General features: G+C 36.9%; 1 protein-coding gene across 2 annotated transcripts in view; it reads right to left on the bottom strand.

The window, feature by feature from the left end:
* atad2b (ATPase family AAA domain containing 2B) overlaps positions 1-16,246 on the bottom strand; it is a 112,899-nt gene that overhangs the window by 7,339 nt on the left and 89,314 nt on the right. For both annotated transcript variants that reach the window (XM_022686643.2, XM_022686646.2), the window contains exons 25-27: positions 14,187-14,798; positions 13,559-13,689; positions 3,329-3,457 (exon numbers count right to left, since the gene is read on the bottom strand). In XM_022686643.2, the coding sequence (XP_022542364.2) occupies positions 3,329-3,457; positions 13,559-13,689; positions 14,187-14,798 (872 nt within the window). The remainder of the gene's footprint in view (positions 1-3,328; positions 3,458-13,558; positions 13,690-14,186; positions 14,799-16,246) is intronic.

Raw genomic sequence — 16,246 nt, 5'->3', positions numbered from 1 at the left:
CCAGTTTATATGGTCAGTCACAGATCATAATGCATTTATTCACTTTCCAGTTAAAATGGGCATTCATTTATAAGTTTAGTGTTTGTTGTTGAATGACGTGGTAAATGTGGAGAAAAAATATATCTAACAGAACCCGCAACAACTTATTTTTTTATATTTATATAATATTATAACATAACATCTGGATATTTTATATAACCCTAATCAGAGCTTCTATTCTTTTGAACAAATTTACAAATTTACGTTGGTCTAAGAATCTCCAGGGAGATTTCACACACCTTAAAAAATCAGATTCAGTTTAAATAAAGCCAATAATTTATTTAATAGTTTGTGAAAAACAATTAAACTGTAAATTATATTTATTTATATATTTAAACATTCTCACGTATACCAACTGCATTTTTTAGATCAAACAAATACAAATGATTTCATTAAATAAAAACATTTAATAGCGATAAAATAGATAAAGTTTTTGCCTCTTTAAAACATTTTTACTAAGCTCCGCCTCTGCACACTCATTCTCAAACCGTCGAATATGCATATTTTAAATGTGATAATATACAGGGATTTACTGATACCATGGGTAAATGTACTCTCTTAAAATGATCTACTTTTCATATTCCTCTTCTCTCCTAGATTATCTTACATATAATCACTAATGAAAATGAATAAACCCATTACCATTTTGCCTGGAAATTATGTGGATGGTGATGTAGGGTACAGTGCTACAGTCCTAAATATACTGTATAGTTCATAAAGGACATATAAAAGCACTTAATATTGAATAAATAAGTAAAAAAGTTCTTTATATAGTCAGCATTTATCAGTCATTTCTATTGGAGAAGAAATTAAATGAACAGTTATAAAAACCGCCCACTAATAACGGTCAACCTATACAAACGATGAACAAGCACTTTTTTACTCCCTGAAGAGGACAGGTCTAAAACACAGCACCTTAATAAACAGCTTAAATCAGTCTTGTAGAGAAAGCTATTTGAAACAGCAGTCAGGGATCAAGCTGCATTAGGACTCTGAAGTTAAGTAAGGGTAAAGGGCTGGGAATAAAATGAAAAATATGACTCCCTCTGCACACGCTCAAACGCTTATTTCCCAATCACCCCAACAGCTTAGTCAATTCTGCTCAGTTACCACTTTTATACTGAAATTAATCACAAGGTTATTGACTTCCTTTATGCAACCAAGCATGAAGCTGCTACTGTGAGAACCCTCACAGGCTGATGGGCATGAAGGTCAACACTGCTAGACTGGTATAGAGAAACAGCACTAGGGAAACGCAGCTCTCAGCGTCTCCAAGCAGCACAGCAAACACGTTCTTTATAAAGCCTTTCGGGACGAACAAGTCAAATAGGTCTGTCACAATAACAATTTACTGTGTTTATATAATTGCAGAAATGTTATTTTAAGACAAATCTTATGACACTGATATAGAACTATTTTTGCGAATGTACTGTTGCATAAATAATTGAGATAAACAATATTATTGCCTTTTTAAGACTATTTTATTTTACTAACATACCGATAATGTAATGGCAAAACAATGCAATTACACTCTTTTAAAAGAGCCATTTACTTTTGACTTACTGTCTGTCAAAAAAAGTTGCAGCTTATTTTTAAATGCTTTAAAAAGAAAAAAAAATGACAGACCTGTTAGCCCTGGGTAAAATAATCTCCATCAGTCTCATAGGGGTGTAACAATGCAATCTGCTCATGATTCAATTTAATGCACGATTCTGGATTTACAATTTGATGTAATTCACAATTTTGACCGACAAGAAATAAAAAGAAGAATGTGTATTAAAAAAAAAAAAAACGAAAAACACACCTGTATTATTATTTACACCTGTAAATGTATTCATGCTCACTGTACTGTTCTAAGCATAAACAAACTACTGTGCTGTTTTTTTTCTCAATTAATCACTTGTTTATTTAGGAAATCTACACTAAAAGTATCATTGTTTAAGCACACAGTAACAAAGGAAGCATCATGTATTACTCTACTTAAATAGCAATAGGTTTCTATTTACCTTTACTAAAGTATTTCTGTTTTTTGGTGACTTTTTACTTGGATTTGACTGAGCTTGTGTGTTTATAGGCTTTAGTCAAAAATGACTAACATATCCTCTGCCCTTTGCTTACGCCCACTGGTTCTTTGGCCTGAACTAACGGGATTGTGTTCAAAAAATGCAACCGCATAATATTTCATAAACAGAACATAGAATCATATATTCCCATAATGGACAATGGTAAATTTTGCCTTTCCAATGCATTATGCTACGATGCCTTGTTACACCCCTAGTGTCTCAGTATACTATTCATGTACGGAGGCTATGGGTGGGCAATATGGCTCTAAAATAATAAATCATGATATTTTATGGTATTTTCACGATAACGATACTTTTGGCGATATGACAAAAACACTGAATTAGAAAAATGATTCAGAATTTTATTATTGCATGCAATATAATATGCCTAACTGAGAAAAAAAAAAAAGATTTTATCAGATTTGTAACAGAAGTCAATAATCAAGAATGGATTAAAGTAAAATAAATGATACTGGACAGATATAATCCGTCTGTAGTACATATATAATGGGAAATAAGAACAGTGTGAATTTTTCTTTTTGCTAAAAACAGCAAAAAAGTAGCACCCTGATGTGATAATTAGGGGTGGGTGATATGGCACGATATTTCACGGTATAATATTGTTCACGATATTCTAACTTTTTGGAGATATTATCATGTACGATACGATATGGCACACCCCTTATGGAGGCCTGTGTTATTGACGCATTGGCATTGCACGACTGGCTAAAGACGTGACGTTAATTCTTATGTAAACAAACATGCATATAATCCTAATGTGCAATACTGAGCTAATCAAAAATTACTGAGGTTATGTCTATATGTCTATATATATTGTACAACAGATGCCACAGGCCTAACGTAAAAAAATATAATAATAATAATAATAATAAATCAGACTGGGCATTAGTTTCAGTGATTTACCAAATGCCCACTGCTACACTGCACTGCACACATGCATCTAACAGCAATCCCTTCTAACTAGTGAATTCAGTAAATTTAAAGTGCACCCACGGCTGACACAAGCCTTCAATTGTGCACACACAGTTTGTTTAATCTCCACAGAAAGGTGCTGCCAATAGAACAGGAAACTCTGTTGCCTGCGCCTAAGGTCACAATGCTGAGTGTAAGTAGGAGGGGTATAGAGTTCCCCTGCACCGGGCTGGAAACATATCTGGATATATAGTGTCTATCATATTACATTTCAAGTCATAGGAGCCACTCACCTCAATCAAGTGGGTCTTGTCGTAATCCCTGCGGTGCTGATAGATGCACTGGCTGAGCAAAGAGTAGAGCCTTTCCAACTGATCCACACTGTAGCCCTCACTCTTCACCACTACCTGATCCAGTAGAGCCTGGAACACAGGGCAGAGGTCACACAAAGGTAAGTTACCAGCCATCAACAGCAGAGCACACAATTATCCTTCAGCAGCCAGGAGAAAGATATCGCTTTAACTCATTATTGCACACATTTAACCCACAACACTTCCATTTAACAGGGTATATACTGCACTGCAGACAAGGTCTACTTACTCCAGAGTTTCTCAGTCCTGGACAATCCTGCCCTGCTTTAACACTCTTAATTAACTGATTAGTTAAATCGAGGGAATGAACTAAATATGCAGGGAAGGAGTGCCAGGACCAGGATTAAGAAATACTGCCTTACTGTAATACAATCCAAGATGATCAGTTCTGTAGTGCAGCAACATGTTATCCATGTTTAATTGTGCTAACAAGCTATAATACATGCAAGTTTGATGCATGTAGATATAATGTGTTAAAGATTAGGGATGATTGCAATGTTCTAACATTATGAAGAGTTGTTGATTGGCATCATATAATATATATATATATATATATTTATTTATATTTATCATTAGAATATCATGGAAATGTTCGTTTGAATCTCATATTATATAAATGCTTTACACACAGAGTTATGGAAAATCAGAAAGTCAGTATCTCAGAAAATTGGAATATTATATAAGACCAACAGGTAGTTGGTGGGCAGTGTGCTAAGTCCTGCTGGAAAATGAAATCTGCATCTCCTTAAAAGCTGTCAGCAGAGGGAAGCATGAAGTGCTGTAAGATTGGACTTGATAAAACACAGTGGATCAACACCAGCAGATGACATGACTCTTCAAACCATCACTGATTGGTGGAAACTTCACAGTAGACCTCAAGCAGCTTGAACGGTGTCTCTCTCCACTCTTCCTCCAGACTCTGCTCTCTTGATTTCCAAATGAAATGTACATTTTTTTGATGGTCAGTGATGGTTTGGAGACTCATGTCCTCTGCTGATGTTGGTCCACTGTGTTATACCAAGCCCAAAGTTGGCACAGCTTCTACCAGGAGATTTTACAGCACTTCATGCTTCCCTTTGCTGACAACTTTTATGGAGATGCGGATTTCATTTTCCAGCAGGACTTGCCAAACTGCCCACACTGCCAAAAGTAACTTACATATAAAGCCAGAGAGCAGTGAGTATTGTTTCCTACACATTCAAAACACTCTTGAAAACTGAAGAAACCTGCTGCAGTAAGACGTCTGGCTGACCCACATGGCAACACCAGCCTTTAGCTGTGCTTAACACTGTACTAAGACTAAGACTTCAGCAGTGAAGAGAAGAATTAGAGGTCAGACAGGTGAAGTGCTGTAATACAATCATTGCTAAAATGAGGGAAAAAAGCAGCTGGTCTGGGCCATGCAGGACTACTCCTGGACTACTAAATAATATGGGTGTATATGAAGTATATATATATATATGTATATATATATATATATTTCGATTTGCGCTAAAAGTTCCACAAAGTCTTTTAACTTGCCAGGGCTGTTGAAACATGGATACAATTGTTATTATAACAGAACAATGACTCCAAAAACGCATTAGAAGTTTGAGTCCTGACCTCAACCCTATCAGAATAATGGACCATATACTGTCAGGTCTGTGCCAGAAAACTATATATTTTTTTTTTTCTTCTTCATGAACTTTAAAAATTCCACTAGTAAACAGCTACCACAGGAGTCTGGTCAAAGTGATCAAACTTGCTTTGGGAACATCAAAACTGAATATTAGGTGTGCTCTGAGAATATATTTTACCCTGTATGTATAATTCATAACGCCAACATCACAACATTACTGTACCTGGGGCTGTATGTTGAACAGCACCAGCGTTCACTGTCTTTGAGGAGCTCATGAAAACAGATTTTTGATGTTAGTCAAACACAGTCATGTGGTGGTGCGCCAACTCTTCAAACAACAAACTTTATGGAAGAACGTCAGAACGCAATATTCTAGACATGCAACATGAGAATCTTTGTAATGCAGCGATGTGAAAAACTATTTGCCAACTTGCAGATTTCTTTTGTTTTTGCTTTTTTGTCATACTTACATTTTTCAGATTATCACACCAATTTCAATATCAGACAAATATAACCTGAGTAAATATAAAAAGCACTTTTTAAATGATAATTTTATTTATTAAGAGAAAAAAGCTACCCAAACCATTCTACCTCTTGTACCAAGTAATTGCCCTCTTACCGATTTCTTTTGTTTTTTAACTAGATAGAAAAAAAAATCTGCCTCTGTAGCAAAAACTGCTCTTTTGTTATTTAATTAATACTAAAATATTACTAAACTTAATACTCTGGTGTGCCAAATATTGTGGAACATCGGATAAGTACTGTGTCCCATTACTTTTGCCATGTCCCATGGAAGCTCTGGAAAAAAAATAGATGAGTTTCTTGGATTTGACCAAATTGAAAACCTCTGGAATATAATCAAGAGAAAGATGGATGATCACAAACCAACAAACCAAGCTAAACTGCTTGAATTTTTTACCAGGAGTGCCATAAAGTTATCTGTGTAAAAGCAGTGTGTAAGACTGGTGGAGGAGAGCATGCCAAGATGCCTGAAAACTGTGATTAAAAACCAGGGTTTTTCCACCAAATATTGATTTCTGTACTCCTAAAACTTTATGAATATCAACTTGTTTTCGTTGCATTATTTGAGGTCTGAAAGCTCTGCATCTTTTTTTTTTTTTTTAGCCATTTCTCATTTCCTGCAAATGAATGTCTTGGAATGAACTCACTGGCCCAGTGTTCAACCTCACAAATCATATAGTTGTTGCCGTTTCCAAGTAATTCCCTGAGGTAACGATTTAATAAATACTGAATTTACATATTAATAAATGTACATATTGTTTTCTCATTACTTTATTCTGTGAAGAACTTTATAAATCACTTGAACCCCAATTAAACTCTCAAACATGGCAGTCAATTTAGAAGATCTTATAGTTACTGTGACTAAAAAAATAAAATAGTCTGTAGTTCTGAAGTATTTTAGGCAACAGTTAACTTGGACAGCAGTAATAATGCATTATTAACCAACATGCAACTCACACCTAAACATAGCCCTGGTCCTGGTCTTAATCTTAAACACACCACCAGTTTAGATCTGTAGACAGTCTATGGGGTCTTAAGCTCATAATTCAAAAGCAATATCAACTTTCTATTGTTTTGTTGTTATTTAGCTGTTGTTTAACATCATGACTGCTCAATCAAGCTTCCAATAGTTTGACATGGAATAAATGAAGTGAGTAAAACAGAGAGAGGAAAGCTCTCTCCATAAAGTAGGAAAATGCCTCACACACAGCCGGTCTCGACGCAATTCTACCCCACACACAGTCAGGACAGGGGGTCAGCCATCTTCAAAAGCAATTAAGATCACAGCGACAGCTAATTAAGGCAAATCATAATTACCTTCCATTTCATACACTGCTCCAGCGTGCCGGTGTTTACATTTCACATTCACTTTAATTAAAATGCTCCAGACCCAGCAATGCCCTTTCAATTGACATGTTCATCACAGTGATCCTGTGGCCAATCAGCAGCTCATCAAAACGCATACAGATAAGTTATTAGGTTACAGTGACGCTCTGGTTGCATCTGTCCAAGTCAACAAAAACTGTGCAGGCTCCTGATAAGGGCTTTGCCACGAAGAACAAAGCACACTGGGGCAAAAAGCAGACTGCTTCGGGATTATCTGGCTACAGACAGAAATAATTGCAAAACCTGGTCTGCTTTTGGGGTGGCCTTTAATGAGAACACACACTCTCGCTGCAAACAAGTTTAAAAAAAAAAAAAAAAAAAAAAACAGAATCTCTGAATCACATTTCAATAACGTTTACTTGAAGCATTTCAATCTAAAAGCAAACGGTTTGGGTGAAAACATTATTGCAAGAATTTGAATCACAGAAGCACTTCCAATGTCAAAAATTCAAACCTAGAAAAGTAATTGTGTATATATAAATATGAAAGAAAAAACTGTCACAAAGAACAACAGAGACTCTCTTGAATGACAATGGAAAAACACTAATTAATTGACTATACACAGCTCCCTAGCCTGTCAATTACAGGGAATTAGCTAGGACCCCTAGCTGTGTTTTTGTGCTCCTGTCAGCGACAGTGGGTAAGTGGTCACAGGCAGCAGTCAACACTCAATAGAACCATAATCCAAGCTATAGAAGAGCTGTTGATACGGTCCATTAAACTCCAGCCTTTTGATGTTTATCTTCATCTGCTGTTGAGTAATAGTCGGACCGGTCTACCTGAAAAGCTTGTGGAACAATTTATTGAGTTCATCAGCTTCTTCAACACAGCATAACACCACCACTGCTCACTGAACACTTACACGTATAATACTTATTGTGGACACATTATTTATACTTTATATATTTATATATATATATATATATATATATATATATATATATATATATATATATATATATATTTATATATATATATATATATATATATATATCTTATATACTTATCTTATGAGTGTTAACAAACAGTACCACTTAAAAAATTAACACACGCTCTCCTTAATATGCGTTCTTTATTTGTATTATTTACTACATTGTAGATTAATAATAAATACTTAAAACTATGAAGGAACACATTTAATTAGGAAGTGGACCAAAAAAAAAACATTGTGTTAAGCCCTATCTGGACAGGATTGGTTTCTCAGGGGGTCCTGGGGTAATTTTCTCTTTTATGGGGGGGTCCTCTGTGATTTTATTCCTGTCCGGAACGACCATGTATTTGTTTTTCTTAGACATCCTCTGAGAAAATTACAGGCTGAATTATCTACTGTTTTTCGCTGAACTCCGTGGTCCTCCGGTAATTTTAGTTCCGTCCAGATGCACATCTCTGAGTTTTGTCACCTCGCGTTTAATAAAATAGCTATTCGTCCACTGCCACGCACCGTTATTACACTTTACAAGATTCTAGTAAACACAACAGCGAGTGGAAAAGCAGGAGCTACTGAACGTGATGTCATGTGATCAAGAAAGCCAAAAAACTCACTTGTCCTCCTGTTTTTTTAATTGGAGTCCAGATACAACAGAAAAAAACGGATACTCAGTTTTATCACTGAGTAGAAGTGTGAAATGTTTTTCACTGACGTCCCCCTGAGAAACTAATCTCGTCCAGATAGGGCTTTTGTCCTTCACAATCACCTGGCATAACAAAACCCATCCCAGGTGGTTTGGGAAACTCCTTTAAGACAGTTGGAGAACCATTCCAGGTTCTGCAATACCTCATGAAGCCGATGGCGAGAATGCTTGAGAAGAGTGAGCAAAGTTGGCTTAAAATAAATGTGATATTTTTTTAATAGTCTGTAAAGTATGTAAGACATATTATGGTTTGTTTATAACTTTTTTGTATACTTTCCAATTGCATATGCATTTCTTCATTTAGTTTTGATGTCTTCACTATTAATCTACAAAAATAATAATAATAATAATAATAAAAAAAAAAACATTAGATGAGAACTGGTGTGTCCAAACTTGTGACTGATGCTTTGTGTGCACTCTAAAAATAAACAAACACACAAACAAACAAATAAACAAACTTTGTAAGCCCAAGCTTTGAAGCACAGTCACTGCCAATGACTGTTTAGCTCTTCACGCCTGACTGTTTACATCCAAGTTATCCACCACAAAACAGACTATTACAATTCTTAAAGTACAAAGGACTCATTTTCTGCTGTTAGTGGGGAAAGAGAAGTCCATTAATGCTCACATTACTACAAAGCAAATCTGAAAAGTGTCAGTGTTGAACGATTAGCCCAGAAGAGTATGAAGTATGAAGACACAGATTTGGGATTACCATGCTACAGTGAAGCAATTCCACTGGGTTACAAACATCACAAGGGAAGTTATTAAGGTCTGAAAACATACAGGGACGGAGCAGGAGAAGACGAGAGACAGCAGCACAGAGAGAGAAACAGACAGACGAACGTATATTTCTGCCCCTCGTTAATTTTAATACAATCTCTGGTGCTGCGCTGCAGTGGACAAAATAAATAAATAAATAAAAAGATCACCAGGGTTCAAATTAAGACAAACATGAGGCTGGCATGGACAGAAGGAAGAAGGAAGAAGGAACAGATGATGCAACAGCGGGTCCAGCTGAACGCTCACTTTCAAAATACAAGTAAGATAAAGAAAACTAAAATCAGTGAATATGTCAGGAAGAGTGGAAAATGTTACTTTGGACTTTAACAGTAAATAAAAGGTTTGAACATTAGGCTTAAGGCTTGCAGATTCAGGTTGAAGCATTTCTTTAAAAGCTATTATATGTAAAATATAAAGCAGAAAAAATATTACTTTAAAATGTCCTTAATAATTATAATAATAACAACAAAGAGCTGTTTGTCTCAAATCGTGAAGTGATTATCAGTCTGTGAATTAGCTCCGAACACAGGCTGCTAAGATTAGGACTAGCTTTAAGATGCATTAACTATAAAGATAAGCAATAGTCTGAAGTTGCTTCATAAAGAACTTTCAGCAGAGATCCTCATATAACATAATACAACAACTTTTTAATTACACTAATATTTACAAAGATGCTAGCTCACAACAAATATATCTTTTCTTAAAAACACAGAGTATGAACTTTTAGGCGCTGGAGGTGTCGTCAATGAAAAAAAAATTCTTCGATAACAGAATCTGTTCCTTTTTCTAAATTCCCTTGTCTCTCATTAAAATAAAAACAGCTTCACAGATTGGGAGCGAATAAGCACCTTCTGTCAAATGAAAATCAGAGGCAGAGCTCATTCTGTCATCTTAAAGAAGACTCGGTTAATGAATGTGACGGCACATACAGCTGCACGACACTAAGCTATACAACTTTCACTGTAAAGCAAACACAGTGATCCTGGTCCTTTTTGTACATGCAAATAATGCATGGAAAGATTCACCCGTGTGCTGGGAATGTTTATTAAAACTCTTTTACTGCAGTTTTTTGTAACGTTTGCTTTTGCCATGGTTCATTTTGTTCTGGTCATTTTTAAAAAAGCATATTTTTAAAAAAGGCATACAAAAAAAAATCTTTCAGAAGTCTAAGCAGGTGCTGTTTGCGACTTCAAACACATTTTGCTGTCAAGGACGTCATCCGGGACAAAGAAAGCGGTAAAGCACTCAAACTGTAACAGGAAAAAATACAATCCAAAAAAAGCTTTTATTGACAGTCAAGTAGTAGACCACAGAGTAATGCAGTCATTTTTGGCTAAGCAGACGTTGTAAGTGGCTCAGCTATTTGAACTGCCAGCAACAGGTCTTCAAACAAGAACAAAATGGACCATGGCAAAAGTGAACGTGACAAAATACTGCAATAACAGAGTTTTAATAAACATTCCCAGCACAGGGGGGAATCTTTCCAGTGAATTCTGAAAAGCCTGTCTTTCTGAAGACCGGGTATTTGTCAACGACCTTTTAAAATCTCTTTTTAGACAGACATCTGCTTTTTTCTCCCCTCTTTTCAGTATGGGCATCATCTATCCCACAGCAATCACAAGAACTGACGTACTGCCCAAAAGACAGGTACAGAAACAAAGCTCCCGGTCTTTCCTCGACACTGTTTAATTCCAGAGGTATTTCAGGGGCCCTGCCATGCTACAAAAATGTCAATAGTAATGAGCGTGTCTCCAGTCGATGAATATGAATGAAAGGCGAGGAAATAGGCCACTTTCTATTCCTAATATGTGTCAGGCAGCTTGCCAGCCCAACCAGGGGGAGATATCTGCCTAAACGGCAACTCTCACCCCACTTCACCGGAAATTCAATTTGTTCCATAAGCCAGGGATGAAAAAGCAATTATTCACAGCCCCCGTCACTTCACGATCTGTTTCTTAAAGATATCTGCTTTTTCTCCCTAAATGAACAAATAAGCCTCAGATTAGTGCCACAAGCGCTCGCGGGCTCCACGCCTCTCAGCTCTCACGGCTCGGCAGCCAGCGAGGCACCTGACGCAGTGCTGAGCATCATCAATCCATCTGAAAGGCAGGGTCCATGATTGAAGCCCTCGGGGGTGTTCTGCTGGGAGATAAGAGCGTGATAACCAACCTGGAGGCGGGCTGTGGTGCACACTCCCTTGCAACTCCTCTTTTTAATGTTTTTGTTCCACAACTATCTCTTCTTTGACAGTTTGGCCACCACTTTGAGTAGCTCTTCAAGCAGGAACTCCAATTGGGCACTTGGGTATTAGCGAGGTGGAAAACGCAGCACGGCTGCCACTTGCTGTATTCAAAGCATCAGGAAAACAAAATATCTTACGCTCGCACATTCACATTCTTCCTCTGTTGTTCGGCAGAGTGCATCAATTTTGTTTTAGGCCCCGTCATCACACATCTACATTTTCTTTTCTTTGTCCAAATGAGAATGCAAACTTGGCCCTGAACTGTTAGTTTGATCATGCCAGCACAGCAGGAACCACTCACACCTCCCAAAGTTTAATATCAGTTATCCCAAGAAGCAAGCGTACCGGCCAAAACAGACCTAAATACAGCACATAGATTAGCTCTTACACACAGAGACTTAAAACTCGCATTGCACCAGGAAGACAAAACCTAAACACATTGATCTGTCACAGTATAATAATAAAAAGGTAAATCTAGACAGTAGTTGGCAACAATCATTTAGAAGTAAACTGTGTAATTTCATCAATTTCAAAAAGCTGCTTTTCCAAACGATTTCCCAAATAATTTTTGAACTGGTATATATGCTTTAGAAATGGCACAGTGACAATCAAAAAATGTTTAAGCATGTGTATAAGAGCATTAAAATGGTGTAAGGATCAATGCTGGTAAGTGTTTCTTCTAGCTGTATGATTAGGTGAAAAAAAAAATAGACCTAGTTACTCCAGCCAGGAATCAGCTCACTTCAACATAGCTGCATCTCATACTGTAAACTTTATTGATAAATTTCAAAAGACAGGCACAGAATATAAATACATATGGTTTTAATTTAATATTCTTGAATAATTACCAATAAAAATGCAACATTTCACCCTACCACAGAGCTAGAATAAGTATAGCTTCAAATACTTTACCCATCGGATCAGTGCTGGGTGATAAAGTTACTTATTTAGTTACTTACTGATTTAGTAATGCTGTAAAAGTAAAGAATAAGTTGTTAAGATCTGTATCAAAAATGATCAAAAATACACTGTTCCTGCACTGGGCCCAGTCATTCATCAATAAAACCTGAGTTCCATGCTCAGTGATGCTACATTTATTAATAATTGGGAGTTCACAACAGCAAAACCGTTGTGTGCGACCAGAGGCGTCAAGTAACAGAGCACAAATAATTATTTTCAAGTCAACTTTTTACTTCTACTGATTATATTTCAAAAAATAAGACGTAAAATAGGAATATAAGTAAATATATATGTATGACTGTGTGCCCAGATATGGATGCTGTAGTGGCGATGTTATGATATAAAATTGGCACCTTTTTAGAAACTCAAGGATGCTTTACAATCACGTCTTTTTTACACACAACCATTTATACTCAGCACTCGTCCACACACCGCTTCTCTCCGGTGTGTGGACGAGTGCTGAGTATAAATGGTTGTGTGTAAAAAAGATGTGATTGTAAAGCATCCTTGAGTTTCTAAAAAGGTGCCAATTTTTTCAACATTTACATTTTAATATAACAAGATAGTCATCGTGGCTTTAAAAAAAATGTGTTTTGAGGAGGAGGGGTAGTGCACTATAGGCTCCTGTGGCATGGCCTAAGCTTTTGTTCCTCTTACATTAAGGCATTTTTCCCCTTACATTACTTTTACTTTTATACTTTAAGCAGTTTTGCAATCAGTACTTTTACACTTTCACTTGTGTAAAAATCTTGAGTTGATACTTCAACTTCTACAGATGTATTTTAAACACTAGTATCTATATTAATACTGAGTAATAAATGTAACACTTTTAAAACCTTTCTGTTTCAAACAGAGGGAGAACAACCTGGTGAGTGGGAATTGATGCTGTCTCAATTGGAAAAGATAAAAGGAAAACTGATGGGAATATTGTTGCCTTGAAAAACACGACTAAAACAAGCGGAATAAACACTGCCAAAGGGATTTGCTAACTCTGATTCAGGGTCTCTTACCTCAAGCTTCTGGTGGTCCACAACTAAAGCAGGTGGAGGTGGGGGCTGTGGGGGATCCTCTGGCCTGTCTACAACAGCCCCCTTCTGCTGCTCTGACTGGCTCTTCTGGCACTTTTTCCCTTTAGAGGTACCTGGTAAGAGAGGAAAACAAGTATTTTAAAGCTGTTGCTTCATAACAGCCCGAGCAGAGAGAATTCAGCCTGCTATTTAAGCTCTAACAAGTGATGCATCCTAGAGATTTTGTTGTTGTTATTGTCGGAGAAGAAACTGCAACAGATGGTGTGTTAAGGGCCAATAGCCAATAGTACATAAACTTAGAGTTTGACAGTGCTTCACTTGACAGTTGAAAAGAATTTAGATGATGTAAACCCCTGAATAAACCACAGACGAATATATGATGTTCAGCTTGAGACTTCATTTGCTTGCTTAGTGTGCACTACAAAGCTGCAAACGGGCACTCCAATAATCACAGAAAGACTCCAGATTTTAAATTTACATTTAAAAATGTTCCATAGGACCAATTTTCATCACAAGCTTTCACATTGTCGAAGAAATTAATCAATACATATCATCATGCAAATCATGCAGCCCTGAACTCTATTTTCTACTCAACTTGACAGCAAATTACCTTTCTCATGATCTCCATCACTAGATGTTCCTTCTGCTGCTGCTGCTGCTGATGATGATGCTGCTTCTGCTTGCATACACTCCTTTGCCTTGCTTTCCTCGACAGCCTCAACAGCTCCATCCTCTGCACCTGCTTTAGAAGGAGCTTCCTCCTCCTTCCCGTCTTTCTCTGCTTCTTTCTCATTGGCCTCGCTGTCTATACTGTCCATGGACTCGTCTCCGTTCACACACTCCTGAGGGGCAGAGACCACAGATGCCTCTTTCTCCTCTTCAGGAGGAGGTTCTGTAGAGGTAGATGTCTTCACCTTATCCACCACGTCTCCAGAATCTGGAGTTACAGTGGGTTCATTAGAGCTCTCCTCCTCAGTGGACAGGGTGTATCCGTTGGGCTGGGGAACGGGTTTATCGGCTTGGGGCTCCATGGTGTCACTGGAGGACTCGTCCTGAACCAGACTGGTGTCACCCTGGTCGGCACAAGCCGAGTCGTCGGCTCCCTCTTCGTCCTCAGGCTCCTCATCTTCTTCTGCCTCCTCCTTCTTGCTGATCTTCTTCTTCCTAATGATTCCCCGCTCCCAGACTGGTCGGCGGCGAGTCTTGCGCTTTACGCTGCTATCTGTGGGTAGAAGAGTTCCAAGTTATTGCACCATTATGCATGGATTCAGTTCAGTGCCTCTGTATACTCAACATGTAACACACATAATTGGCACAATATTGTGCCAATTAGTGTGTGTTTTAGTACTTGGAGACAAATACATTTGACACATTTATAGTGCAAGCACACATGAGAATACTGTATGTAGTGACCAATTATGCAGTTTTTAATGCAGCAGTTGGTCAGTGTTCTTAAAGCTCTGGTGGTAATCAAATAAAACTTGTAATAAAAAAAAAGCTGTGCAAAAATCGTGCATTAAAATAATATTTACAACAACACAATTAACATATTATACTGTCCACAAGGTTAGAAAATTGGTAACACAGTCCCAAATCAGAGTCAGTTGCATAATTCCAAGAACTGGGTACCCATTAAAAATAGTCAGATTCAGTCAAATCTAGGGGTGGGGGAAAGTTTTGATTCTTATATGCATCTCGATTCAGACGTGGACAAATCTGAACTGTTTCTTAAATGATGACAAGACGCAAAAGGTAGGATGTAGGATGAGCAACAAACCCGATCAACGTCTTTTAGTTTTTTGTGCATCAGTGCTATTAAATACGCTGTTTTATCCTCCCAAATGCAAAGCGACACCAAGTGTTGGGCTTCTGACAAGTAACATAGAGACCAAAGACGAGAGATATAGATGTTTGTGTGGAGGTGGCTGAGGAGCTCCGCAAGCTGAAGCAGCTACTTAGACACTTTCACTCAAACATCTAAATTCCTGCTCTTTGGTCTCTGTCTTACAGCTTTTAATAATACTATATTAGCCGCTAATTCACTCTTTTCTTTGATGAAAATTTTCTAAAAGTTTAAATAAATGTCAACAAATAATGCTTATTATTGTTTAGAATGCAGCAGTTGGCCAGTGTTCTTAAAGCTCTGGTGGCAATCAAATAAAGCTTAGAAAAAGCTGTGCCAAAATCACAATTGTACACAATATTAGCCGGTACTTCACTCGTTTCTTCATTGTAAATTTTCTTAAAGTTTTAATAATGTCAAACAGATAGTTTATTATTGTTCTCCTTGTGGAATTATTATTATTTTTGGGGAAATTATTTAAATTTACTTGCACTTTATCAGGTAAGCCACTCTGAGAACCAATTTTTGTGTGTATACAAAGCATTACGAAGCCCACTAAAATGTTTACTTTTCTATTATCTATTTTGCATTATACTTTATTCATCTGCAGATTAAACTGATCAGTCACAACATTAAAACCATACATAATTTTTTTTTTAATAAACTTCATTTAGAAAAATATATTTTTACAATTTTAAAATAAACAGACAATATTACATACTAAAATTTAGAACAGTAACAGTTTTACATTCAAAAATTCACATTTTTTTTTATTTTGTTGTTTCTTTTTGTCCATAGTCCATCTCCTTTTCAATTCTCTTACAATA

This window comes from Astyanax mexicanus, chromosome 1 (genome assembly GCF_023375975.1).
Source record: "Astyanax mexicanus isolate ESR-SI-001 chromosome 1, AstMex3_surface, whole genome shotgun sequence".
In the NCBI taxonomy this organism is placed as follows: Eukaryota; Metazoa; Chordata; class Actinopteri; order Characiformes; family Acestrorhamphidae; genus Astyanax; species Astyanax mexicanus.
This window is presented reverse-complemented; position numbering and strand designations above follow the sequence as displayed.